Source organism: Colias eurytheme, chromosome 11, assembly GCF_061535395.1.
Source record: "Colias eurytheme isolate Ceu_HAF_F1 chromosome 11, ilColEury1 Martin Lab GWU primary, whole genome shotgun sequence".
In the NCBI taxonomy this organism is placed as follows: domain Eukaryota; kingdom Metazoa; phylum Arthropoda; class Insecta; order Lepidoptera; family Pieridae; genus Colias; species Colias eurytheme.
Genome location: NC_142990.1, coordinates 1171001 through 1185482, shown reverse-complemented (window position 1 = coordinate 1185482; position 14482 = coordinate 1171001). Strand labels below are relative to the sequence as shown.

The following is a 14482-nucleotide window of genomic DNA, read 5'->3' as shown; positions in this document are numbered from 1 at the left end:
TACATAATAAAATAGACCACCCAATGCTCTCGATGTAGCAGGGCAAGATTCTTTCTACTCGAAGCCAAGAATTATATTATAAAACTAAAAAATCTGTATCTGGAACGCAGAATTTTATTCTGGTATTATTAGATTTATGACGGAGAATATAATAAATTCATTCACTTGAAATATTACATTTCTGACACCGCATGTTTAATTATAAGTTCTGAAGCCACATCTCCGTAATTGGCACATTTGATGACTAAAGCAGATGATATATGTTCCACAATTTTGTAGGCTGTCAGAAACAGTGAGAGAAAACGAGTAAAAGTCAAAAGCGACGCATAACACAGTCGAGGGAATAATAACCCATCAAAAGTTACATACACGTTTCAATGACCACGTGTGTCAAACCAGACCAGTGACTCATGATGAGTAAAATGCTTAATGAAGCTTATTCAGGATTTTCAGCTCTTTCACATGAGTAATTAGTTATAAATTCACTTGATAATAAAACTGATTTAGATGAAATGAACGCGGAATACGACCTAATTGAAGCACATGTTTGCGTTCGGAACATAAAAGTCATTGTTTTAATTTGCGGTTCCATTTATTATGAATCCTCACATGTTATAGCTTCATAAAGTATACAAAAACGAGATTGATGTTCCGTTTTAGCAATAAATATTCAAGTTATGAAGATAAAACGCTTGTTAAATTATATTAATTTAAAACTTATGGTGTTCTTGTTTCAATTAAATATTTTATGGAGAGATCACAGCTGCTGGTATTAATTTGTAATAATATAATGTAAGTAGGTATGGTAAATAAAAAGAGAATTTGATAATAATTACTATACTATATTGTATTCAATACAATATGTAACTGGTGAGTGAAATTATTCTTCAGCTTTCAAAATAAGGCCATATGAAACAAAAAAAGAGTACATGAAACGTAATGTTATGAATATATTTGTATAAAAATATCTGCATATGTAACGAATTTACAAAATGCAAATGAAACATCTTATGGAGATGTAACCGCTTACAAAAGCATTCTTTAGACTTGATCCGCCTCAGAATAAATTAGACGTTCATTCGATGAATGATGAACGAAAACGAATTTAATATTATCTCATAGTTTTGACCGACATGAATAAAACAATAGTGCTGAAGAACGAAGTTGAGAACTTGCTGAAGTATAATTAATCACTTAGAATATGAAAATTGTATTCAGTTTTTAATAGAAAAGTTACGAAACATTTAAAGTTGGGGGAATTTCACAGAAAATTAATAAAAGGATGACTAAGAAAAAAGTTTATGAGGAATGATGAAAGTTAATGGGAGCTTTTGAGGTGTAATGGTTGGAAATTTTGCACTCTATTATAAAACGATGATAGCGCGTTCTACCTATAGACTTATCTAGTAAATTCAATTAAAGGAAGGGTCACAAACGTTGGCCCTATTAGGCGAATTAAAAAGGGATAAACTTATTACCTGGAGAGTAGCTCTTGAAATGAGCAGATTTCCTTCAGCAGAAATTAGAACATTATGGTCCTGTTGTAAGGGTACTCCATGCTTCAGCCAGGATACTCGTGGAGGAGGCGCGGCTGGCGGTGGAGAACAGCGGAGAGACGCTGCAGACCCTGCTTCTACTGATGTAGACGCGGGTGACATGGCGAACTGCTTCTTTAGATCTGGTGGACAAAATGAAATAGTTATTTGCGTTACAATAACACTTTATAGTATATTATGATGTGAGCATAAAATGTGATAAAAGGGTTTGGTTTATTGTAATATATTTTCACAATTATAAATTACCTTGTTCTTAGACCTTTGCTAATGCATCATCACTACATAGTATAAAACAAAGTCGCTTTCCCTGTCCCTATGTCCCTATGTCCCTTTGTACGCTTAAATCTTTGAAACTACGCAACGGATTTTGATGCGGTTTTTTTTAATAGATAGAGTGATTCAAGAGGAAGGTTTATATGTATAATAAGATCCATGAAGTAGTGGAGAAGTACTGTTATTTTTGAGGTTTCTAATGTGATGTCGTAAAAAATTACATTTATTCCGCTTACATTGCAAACGCAGGCTGAACCCTACGAGTTTTATCAAAATAATGTACTAAGTATTATACACATTGAAAAGGTCTACAGAAAAGTCCGCGATGGTATATGTCTATCTCTTATGGATAACCCACAATAACTTTTTTTTGTCATTTACTTTTTACGACAAATAATGGCTAATTTTCGAAGCGATTTTAACCAATACAGCATTAATCCTTAACCAATTAAATACCATGGATACATTGTTCATTTAATATAGATCTATATGGCCCTTTACACCGTATGATTTAAGTGAATATTTTCGAAGATATTACAGATTTAAAAATTGCAGGACGTAGCGTTTGCGGCCGCCCGGCTATGTATTTTATACCCGTGCGATGCCGGAGGCCGGAGCGGGCCGCCGGCCGCTATATTTTTTTTTTATACCTATACTTACAACGTTCACAGTTTTTCTGTAGTGTATTTAGTATCAGCATTGCACCCGTGCGAAGCCGGGGCGGGTCGCTAGTAATATGATATTATGAACACTATGATATATTGAACACAAATATCTCAAAATAAAAAGTAAAATAAACTTTCCGTGTTTCTGATATTACAGACGGATTCAATGACGCGGACACACCGATAACAGAAAAAGAATAATATTTAAATTAATAAAAAGCAATACCGTAACTCCTTGTATTCAATTGTGATTTTATCATCTTGAAACTTATTGTATACAAGAAAAACAGAAATTTATTAATTCTTGTCAATATTGGTAAGATATGACTGGCTTTATTTCATTATCGTCGTAATATATTTGCAAATAAAATGATTTGATTTTCATCTCTAATGAAATTGCTTTGCTTGTCTCGTTTTTCTATCATTCGCGTTATATCATTCTGTTTATATCGTTACTGGGATAAGAATTAAATTATTTTCGAGCAGATGTTTGCACGTCGAAAACGGTGTCGCAATAATTTATAACGTCCTGGATTTATCTGTTTTGACTTGGAACAAAGCTTTTAATATATTCCTCTGACAATTTACACCATCTGTCTTGCTCCGTGTCTTTTATATCTTATGGAATTTATGTTATAGTACTAACATAATTAACAAGGAGCTCTTAAGTGGTTTAATTACACGTATAAATAATATGGGACATTTCATTATTTCGAGATTTAGAGGCGTGCTCAGAACTAAACGTGCATCTATTAATATTTCGTAGTCATTTGTACTATGACAGACACGAAATGGAATTTATATTATAGCATTCGTTGTCAGCCAAGATATTATCCATGTTTATTTAGGTTGATATAAAAATCTATTGCCTATAGCTACTTTATTACGAAGCTACGGAGTAACTGATTAATTGTTAAAACTATTATATTTTTATAGGTACAAAAAAATAATCACTATTATCGAACACAACAAATATAATAGAGTAAAATATCAACATAACATCGAAGATTTTCAATTTATTTCACAAACAATTTACCTATGTCCATACCAAAACTTTATTCCAACAAAGGATAGTCCATTTACGAATGAAATTCAAAATAAGCAACAAATAGCACCAATGTAATTGTTTGCGAATTGCGATAAAGAAGGGCGCATTAAATAATCCTGGCTCTTAACCACAAAGGTTGTCATCCGAACAAACACATCACGGACGGACCGGAGTAATGGAGCGTGCGCCAGATTTATAGCTCGCTAGAGCTTTCCAGAATTTCATATTTTAAGACTAAACTTAACTACATATAAATATAATACTAAGAAACTAACTACTGGAAATACAGTAGCTTAAAATGTTGGTTAAATAGAGCTCTGTGGAGGAATTCCCTAAGATGTTGATAGGCGAACTAGTTGCTAGGAATAATATAAAGCATTAATTTGCTCATCGAGTCAAATTGAACGACCGAATTTTATGACACAGGCTAACTATTTTGACATTTAAATAAAAGCAATAGATAACGCATTTCTTCTCAGTGAGCTCTTATAATCTTATTTAACTATGTAGTTGTTAACCTATTACGGTCAATCATCGAATTGTCCACAGAAAATGATCATCTTGGCAAGATAATGAAGCAAAACAGAACGGAAAGTGTATTATCATTTCCAAAGAACTATTAAACACTTACTTGGCCCTCTCAGCCACAAAGGTTGTCAGCCGAACAAACACATCACGGTCCATCCGGAGTAATGGAGCGTGCGTCAGATTTATGGCTCACTGCAGCACTCAAGAGTTGGACTGTTCATTTTGCTGAATACACCGACTTGGCTATTAGTTTCGCTCCAATCTCAATAGATAGATTGGAATAGAATTGAGGATCGCTCGCAGTTTCATTTGTATCTGCTTTGTTTGTTAATTTTTGGAAATGCTAATTATACCTTTGTAAATATGATGCATCGCATTTGATTTAGATTCATCATCGTTTTGTTGCATTAAGGTTATCTCGTCGATTTTTTTTAATAAAGCTGACTTATGTTTGTACAAGGATGGATTAAAAAATCTTATGCGTGATTAAGTAAAGGGACAGGGTCGAACCAACTCTCATTATATCTCACCAAATGGAAAAGGAGGGTCAGAAAACCCGCAAAAATGTCCTATATATTTACGAAAAGGAAATATATTTTGTTATCAATTAATGGTTATTCAATTGTTCAGAATTATAGCTATTTACTCCTTGTTCAGCATTTTGTTATTGTTACATTGTTATTTGACCCAATTCGCAGGGAACCAAGGAATCAGGTCAAAGCTAAACCTCTACCTTAAGATCATTAAGAAAAACTGGTTCAATACAATTACGACAAGAGACAAACTAATTCCAGTTGCATCCAATTACCTAATCCAATACTCCTGGAGCGCGCCAAATCGTCACTTAATTGTTTAATGAAGGGCAATTATCGTCGTGGGACGAGTATTGTATAATGGGACTTCTAACGTTTTTTATTAGGATTGACGTGAGAAAGCGACATCGTTATGCAATTTGAGGGCGGAAGCGGGTTAATTATTTTTCGATTATTAAATGTAAGTGAAGCTGGCAGTTTGAGTTTTTTCGTTTACGTTGTGGGATTGTACGTTTTTTGTTGCGTAGCTAAAATAATTGCTTTATGTGCAAATATGTGACATGAGATTGTGAAAATTTCGTAATTTTCTTGGCGATTTTAATACATATTTAAAATTGAATTAAAATAAACATAAATTAAACTACGCGAAGGAAATATAGTGAATATGACTCTTATCTTAATTAAAAAGCTTGTTATTTAATTTACAATGACCTTTCTAGCTTATATTTTACATTTACAAAATATCTTTCGCCTTCAAGGTTTCACAATAGCTCGCTCTTTATTATATTTATCCATGCGTTTTTAACAATACAGCATCGTATTACTTAATTAAAATAAACGTTAACAAACATAATTTGTGTGTTGATTCCTATTAATTTTCTATAGGTTATATAAAGAGATATATTATTGTCAGTATTGTGTGAATATTTGTATGGTTCCACCTTGACTATTTTCCAATATGAATGCTATAATTCTATAACATACTGATAGGTATAGGTGGCAGGTGCTGCATTAATTTGAACTCAACTTTCGGAAAACCTCAAAGAAATCAGACTATTTAACATTTCAGGAAATAAGCAAAAAATACAACAATGCCATTCACATTCGACTACGTGCATGCGCTAGTTCACAATACTAATGTATTCCCAAAGCGCAAAGACAAGAGGTTGAACATCAAATAGTGTGATCTTGATTAATTTTCACCATGGCGTTCCGGAAGCTGCGAGTGAACACACACTTCTTTCGCATACAAAACGCGGCGGCGCCTTTGCCCAGTTATCAATTTAAATTGGTAATGGCATTTGCAAGCGAACTGCTGTTTCTCACCCATATGTAATTACTGTACCGTTATGGGAACTTTTAACGTGGTGTGATTGTTTTACGTGTTAATTATAAGTACCTGTGATAAAGTGATGACTAGTCGAATAATCGGTTCATGATTTGACATCAGTTTCGAGATTTGCAATGCTGAATTGGATAGTTTATAGCAGATTTTTCGAAGTATAATAACTATACAAGAATATTAGGGATGCGACTGTCTCTATATAATATTTGTACATTTACTAACATTCTGTCCTAGAGGTAAATCATGCGTTCCCTTCATACTATGAACTGGCTTACAATCCAACTAAACATCTTCATAACTCCATAGTGACCCCATCAAAAGCCTGTCTCTCCACTCTTGGACCAGTCACTTACGCAACAAAACCATCTCGATTGATTCGCTAACAGCCCTATTTGGATAATATTAAAATTGACATTTGATAGCATATCGGTGTTTTGTTCCATCTAATGCTCGGGTCCTAATATGATGCGGGTTGGATGATGTTATGAATAATAAAAAAATTGGAGCACGTGACTCTGAATTGGGATAATTGACATTTGTATATTGGAAGTCATTGGTAATATGCATCTTTATTATTAAAGTCGAGCTTTGAAAGTAATGTTACATATTATATTCAAATCTCTTTGACAAAAATTATATATTTAGGGCCGATTTTTCAATGCCCAGATAAACAGCTAGATAGACTTTATTCTTCAGTTAACAAAATATTCAATTTTTCAATAGACGAATAGGACTTATCTATCGAATAACTACGTTATTTGAGGAATAAATCTATTTGCCGCTCCAACGGCCAGATAGCGCGCTATTCGACTGTTAGGCGTTTGAGTTGACAACTGACGCGTCAAATTTGAGATATTTTCGTATGTCATAACATAGAGCGTAGAATTATTAACAATTAAACCTCTTTCTATATAATTATAATCAATTAAAATCATATTGAAATTGATGTTTTTGATAGTACTGATGACCATGCCATTGAAAATTTGCCGAACGCTGCCTTTAAGTATGTCGTTTCCATCGTAAAATATATAAATTGAAACACAAATTTAACCAAACTCTTTACTCGAATCAAAACAACAATCAACAATCATAGAAGACAAGTGCACTCCTGACGTGAGTCATAATGACGGTTGTTGACAAATTGCAAGATTTGACTCTATCCCGCTCTAACCTGACTAATTTAATATGTTTGTTTCGCCACTCCGAGAGCAGTGCTGCCAATATGGAAATATTTGGTCAGATAGTTATTCATCAAATAAATCACGATTGAAAAATAGGCGAGCCGTAATGAGTTAGATAAATAATTGAATAAATCTATTCGAGGGGTACTTATTAGACTGTTTATCTCGCGATTGAAAAATCGGCCCTTAATGTATTATGTACCTAATTATTTACAGAGCAAAATTGATTTTGGTTTTCATTATAGAATTGAAAAGCTGTTTATATTGTTGTCTCGTTTTTATCTGCAAATAATTTTCACGGAGTGAACGGATTTTTTCTGGATTTCAGGACCTAATTTTATTTCGACACTACTAAAATCTGTACAACCGAAGTACATACCTCTGTTAGTCCTACTTCTATTCTTAATTTGAACTACGATTTTCCTTATAACATTATATTGATATCTGGAATAAACATGTGTATAGCGCATTAACCCATACACATGAAACTCATAACATGAAACATCTAAATATACAATCTAAGACGCCTCTAATTGCGAAGAACCGTGTGTAATACGCATTAAATTCCCATCCCGACAGTTTTAATTGTTCGCCGAGCTTTAAATACGCGCAGAAGTGGCTTCTACATAGCTATTAATGATAATACGTAGCCCGGGAGCTGGTCGGTTCTGTATGGTAATATTTCAGACTTTTTATCGTAGTTATAAACTGAATATCTAGTTAAGGCTATGTAGCGCAAACTACCAGGATTTATGAGAGAAAAAACTGTTGGAGTAATATCAACAATAATCAGTTGGATAAATATTGATATTAATGTTTCAGTCTGTTTCAAAGTGGTATCTTTCGTATTTTTCGTATTATAATCAAAACATAACCTATGTATTTTAAAAGTGTTTTATTATACTTCGACTAAAGCATAAACAATTTCACAACAATATTATCTTCATAGTAAATGACAATATTCCAATTTCCGGCAAAATACATCCTCATCCACAGCAAACGCATTATACCCCTAATCACATCAACCCACAATATCTCACGCAGCCTCCCGGACTATACTCAACAGAATCGAAAGTGCGCGTAAAAGTGTCACAGCTAAGTCTTACAGCTAAAGATTTACAGGCGCCTACAATCTTTATGCCACGCATTAAACGTAACACATGTTACGGTAAGTGCAGTGTCGGTATAAAATTGATTGCAGCTGTATCGATCATTACCTAAGCTGTTGTTACTTATAGATGCGAGCGATACGAATACGTTGTATATGTTAGTTTGCACTGGACTGAAACATATATCTACCTAGTAGATACCTATATATATATAAAAGTAATGCCCCATAATAATTCATAGGCTGGGATGCTAGCATGTGATACTTTTAATGATTGAGTTGTTAATTTTAATTAAATATACATTATTATTTTAATTCTTAGCTGTATAAGTAATATCTATGAATAAAAAATCTATATATTGTTTTCCGCAGCGCAAAAACAATCACGTTTAAAACGTTTTAAAATAATTATGTGAAAACCGTTTCGAATATTCCATTAAAACTTTAAACGGGTGGAAAATGGTGAGATAGCCATTAATGATAAGTGGGGTAAAGCCGGCTCCGTGTCCCATAAATTATGGGACTGCGTTTCATTTCCTGGCCACAATTTAGACTGTAAGAGCCGTGGAGCGTATGGGTCACTTGGTGAATATGATAAGATTGTCAAATGGTTTTCAGCTATGAAATAGAATAGAATGAAACTAATATTTAAATGGTGAAAAAAATAGCTATAAGGTAACGAGAATTCAATTATATTAGAAGTACAAAGGATACGATATACCAAAAATAAAGATATGTGGAAACTATAGGGGTAAATTAATATTTAAAATCTTTCTTTAGCTCGCGTTTTTGCTGCGAATAAGTAGTGACTACCATTTTGGAGGATAAATATCATGTAATTGTTCTTTCAGGACACACTTAAGTTCATACAAAATCTATCAATACTTTGCGCATTATATCTCCTATGCATGTAACATTTCGAATTCGTAAGAGGATTTTATAGCCAGCACGAACATCCAACGATTTCGAAGTCAAATGCGTTTATTAATGCATATCTTCATTAATAAGATTATTCAAACGGTGCCTGAGAAATAGCAGGTGTGTTTCACATTATTTATTCTTTATTAAATATTCAATGTAAGGCTTAAATGGAGTCGGCTAGCGATTATGTAAAGTGACGAGACTGATATGTAAATAAAAATACAGTTGCATCATTAATATTCAATTAAATATAAAAGCTATACGAAATAATTTACGGCTAGTTTTAATCTCCGTGTAGCCATTTTTCTTCGCTAGTTTTAATGGTATGATTGGGAAAAGTATGTCATCTTATTATCATTTTTCCAATGGAAGCTACGATTATCTTGACATTTATTTTATTGCTGGTAAGCTTTATGTTTATAATAACTTTATTCGTATATATCTATACTATAATATTATAAAGCTGAAGAGTTTGTTTGTTTAATCTTGGTCCGATTTGAAAAATTATTTCGGTGTTAGAAAGCCCATTTATCGAGGAAGGGCTATATCATGACGCGGAGCGGAGCAACGCGGGTAAAACCGCGGGGTAATCAAACTATTTTATCTTCCTACAGTCTTTATGCTTTTATGTTTTTATATTCATTCATTATTTATATCAGTGTATTTATATTATTGTATTAAACTTAGTAATTATTAGGTCTTTTTATCTTTGTAGATAAAGAAGATTATTGCGTAATGTGTTGTTAACTAAACACCGAAATATCTAAACGGTTCCTAAGAAACGAACTATAAATAGATCTAATAGGATAATAAAGATTTCTGTTATTTGTGAAAGGCTTAGTTAAATAATTACAAAATTATGCTACTTCTTCTTATGCTAGGTATAGGTACATTATTGTAGAATTTTCTCATGTATTAGTTACCAAGCGACTATTCTTCGTCTCCCATAAAAAGGTTCTAGAAGATTCTTCAGAACGCATACGCAACATAACAACCCAAAATATATCTAATACATCAAAGCGAACTCATTACTCTATTCACTACTCATCCAGGCATGTTTCCATAAAATAGACAATAAATCATACAAATTGTACAAACTACTCAAACGTTTACTTAAATATCCGAGCAAGATTTACTTGCGTACATTGAATTAAATCGACGGCCATAATGGATTTTATAAGTACTCATACATCTTACGATATTTTGATGGTAGCCATTTGTCATGTCAAAACAAATTTACACGACGTTAATTGGATAGTGTATTTCATAAATATTGAATCTACAATTCGTGTTTTGAGAATTTATTCGGTGGGAAATTATTGCGGTGGATCAAAGGCTCGATATAAATGAATGGAATTTTTAATTTATGTAATGTTACGTTATTTATGGAAAAATGGGATAATGTCGGAAAAAAATAGGTTGTACATACTTTATTTGAATTAAAAGAGGAATATGAAAAGGTATTAGGTACCTACGAATATAAACTTAGTTCTATAGCGGTTAGTCACGTCACGTACACAGCTTTTTTAGATGTTCATGAACCTGAATATGGCATAAACACGAAAAAGATAAATAAAGAAAACACGAGGTAAAATAAATAACAAGATTATTTTTCCCATTCTGTCTACTTCCAAACCTTGAAACTTTCGTGAAAATATCAAGTTTTATTAGTTTTCAAGATAGGGCGACAAATTCGTAGAAACTTTTAATTATAGCCACAGGATCGTTCCGGTTCAAGCGACGTCTAAAAACTAGGTTATATCAAAATAACCAGCGGAAATACTCAAATTATGAGTTTTGACGAAATGTTGCATCACGCCGCATTTAGTCCGGACGTGATTTTATGGTTGTATCAAATTTATATTGACGTCTTTATTGCTATAGTTTATCCGATTCTTTGCTTTAATATTCATAGCTTTTGGAACAGGTGTAAAGCATTTGTTAAAACGGACTCGAATGTTAAGTGTTGTTAAATCTTTAAGTCGTAAAAGTACGAATATGTGAACGCAGTATAAATCGTCTATATCTTATTCAACATATTCATGGCTTAATATATTGAATGGTGGATATTTGATATTGATTAATGCTGATTCAAAAACTTTTCCTATTAATTGGCATTAGCATATTTTATTTCTAAACCACGGAAAAATAAACTCTTTTGAAGTTCTTGCCATGTGTACTTAAAGAGGATAGTAAAATACAGGAAATCATCTTTCAGTAAAACCCAATAAAATTAATATAAATCTTTACGATCTATAAACGTTTTGTTTATTTGCGCTCATTTGTCAAGATAAAAAGAACTTATACTCACATGCCAATTCAACAACTGCTGGTTGACTCCTAATATCTCCTCTACTGCTCCAAGCGTGGCATCTACACTCGAACCTATCTTCACCAAAATACTCTTCTAAATGGTCCCTTGTCACATTGCACTCTGCTTCCACAATACGAACACCACTTTGAGGGTCCACAAACTCAAATTGTGTACTACCAACCGACCGAACATCATTGCACATGAAGTATACTTGCAACGCATTAGCAGCACGACATCTCAACATAGCCGGTTTATTTCGCACCACGTACGCATGTTGCGGTTCCAATAAGAACATTGGTAGGTCATCTGTAGAACTTTGCAACAGATGATCTCCGGACAGAGACGGCAATTCATCAGCGTCGTCTCTGTTGTCATGATCGTCTTCTTTGTGACCTTCGTGGTCGTAATCTTCTTCTAAATAGTCTCTGTGTGGTGGAGGATTCTTTTCAGAGTTGTAAGGGTCTAATGCTTCTACCCCAGCTGGATGAGCATATTCTGGTCGTAAAGGTATCGGTGGTGTTGGCGCGGCTGTGGTGTGCTCAGGCTCTGTGGAACTTGTGTCATCTGAAACAAAGGAAATCCAGTTTTAGTTTTTATCAATCGATATGAAAAAAAAAAACTATTCGTGGGACGAATTGCTCTGCAAAATCAGCGCTTAAAATATGTACATCTATTGAATAAGATGTATAAATTATGAAATGTTTTACATAAGTCGTAAATATTGAGTCATTTTATAGCATAACAACCCTTTAAGTCTGAAACGTTGAGTCATTCTTAATGGAGCTATTAAATCACAATTCTCTCCCATGGATTAAGTCGTAATGTTAAGCACATATACAAATAAGCACCGTGATCTCTTAATACATTCTAATTGTAGACTGTTAATAAACTCGGGTGTCATTGGAAATAAACGGCAACTGTCATAATAAGTCCTCCCTCGAGTGCCGCCATCGATTTCTCTCAAAAGTCCGCACCTGGCTTGACGCCTCACTCGCGCCTGTTTACACGCAAAACATAGATATTTGGATATTGTATACCCCACTTTACCAATTTTACAATCGACACCCGAAATTGCACCTAGCGGCTTGGCGCGAAAGTTGCTTTTTCTATCGCCTAAACTTTAAGCACCCTCGACAAAATTTCGCTCGAAATCGTTATCAGTACATCAGTGTATGTTTCTCTTCCAACAGTGTTGACAGTAATACCTCTAGTATTGTGTTACTATTTGAAATAGATTCGTGGAGTACGAAAATAAACCGCAAGTCACGTGAAGCGCAGATAACTTAATTAGTTTCACTTCCGATGTGTATTTCTAATTCCGATCCTGTGGGGACGGAGTGTGATTTCCTTTAGGAATCTATTATTCTTTAATGGGATTTGCTCGCCTCTTCTCTACGTTTACTGTATCGACTTTATTATCATGCAATTATAATTTCTAATTTCTAATGTGAAACAAAGTGGCAAGTATTTTCGCAGATTATATTTGAATTAAGCTATAGATATTATTAAGCGGGTTATTTTTAAATGTTTCTCTCAGATGTTAATGAGATTATAATGATAGGTAGATTTCTTCTACCCATCGATATATGAGATATAGGTAAACCAGAATCTGATGGCAATTAGGGAAATCAAAATTTTGAGTGTGCAACCCTAGGGAAAATGGACTGAACGATCTTGATACTTCTTATTTTTTATTTTGTCCCCAATGTCATTAGTCACATTACATAAGTGGACTATACTGTACTTAATAATGAGATATCCACTAATATTATGTATGTACATACATACATGCATAATATACATATCAGTTTTATATGTATATTAGACATATTATTATTTACACCTACTTATATTTGTTTAAATCATTATCATTATGCCATGTAAAAATATGGACATATTGATAATGCAGATCAAAACTAGATTGCTTATAATTTTTTATAAAATTAAACAAAAATAAAATAAAACTATGTTTATTTTCGTAAGTATTAACAGATACACACATTATAAAGTTGACTTGGACAGCTTAGACTTGACGAATAGCCGTATTGGAAACTCCTGTAATAAGTTTTCATAAAATTATATTGTAATCAACAAAAAATATTATAGTTACGTACTTATAATATTTTTAATTAAAAGTATCAAATCGGGTAAGTCAAATATACCACTAAAATCATCAAAATTGAAAATTGTTATGTTTCTGACCCTTCTTCATGGAATATTTTTCTATACACATTGTAAACAACACCTCTTGCTTGTGATCGCAGCCGCTTTTTCGACTCGTTCGAAGATTTTTTAGACAAAATCCTAAAAATTATTCATCAACTGCGAAGAAGACAAATAATTTGACAACCAATTTGATAGTTGTCAAATAAAGTTGCCACATGAAAATCTTTTATTTTATAAATATAAATATGCCATCAGATTCTGGTAGACCTATACCAACTACATAATTATTAAATATTAATTATGCTATGCAATGCTCGTCTGTCAACATTTATAGATTTGTAAAAGAAAACTTGAAAGTCCCAATACACCATCAATGACGCAATTTCAGCAAACTTGGGAACTTCATCGCAAAACTCAATAAAAGATTGTCAATTTGACATGCGTAACCGTTGAAATGCCAACTTAGAATTTCCAAGAACTGTAACATCAATATTTATGGAGGTAACTTCTCGAACCGATATTGTATAATCATGAGCTTGAATCAATAATTCTGGCACACAACAAAAAGGGGAAACTTAACGCTTGAGTCGGATCGGTTTATGTTGACAACTCTAACGTGATAAATGGTGTATTGATTGAAAGAAGATAATGCTGGAACAATAGACTGAAGTGGACTGTGAATTAATGAGCAAAAACTTCGACTACTTGAGAATCATGTTTTAGTTTGTTGCTATTAAATGTTTAATATATTCTATTCACAATCACGTTACACCACCTAGTTTTTTACTTATAAATAATGCTATTAAAGTTTAATAAAATAAAAGGAGTACCTACCTACAACAGC

At 33.1% G+C, this 14482-nt stretch overlaps 1 protein-coding gene across 1 annotated transcript in view; it reads right to left on the bottom strand.

The window, feature by feature from the left end:
- Window positions 1-14482, bottom strand: part of LOC149904328 (netrin receptor UNC5B-like) — a 69522-nt gene that overhangs the window by 33801 nt on the left and 21239 nt on the right. Inside the window, exons 3-4 of the mRNA XM_090106889.1 lie at window positions 11470-12036; window positions 1479-1678 (exon numbers count right to left, since the gene is read on the bottom strand). Of these exons, the coding sequence (XP_089963015.1) occupies window positions 1479-1678; window positions 11470-12036 (767 nt within the window). The remainder of the gene's footprint in view (window positions 1-1478; window positions 1679-11469; window positions 12037-14482) is intronic.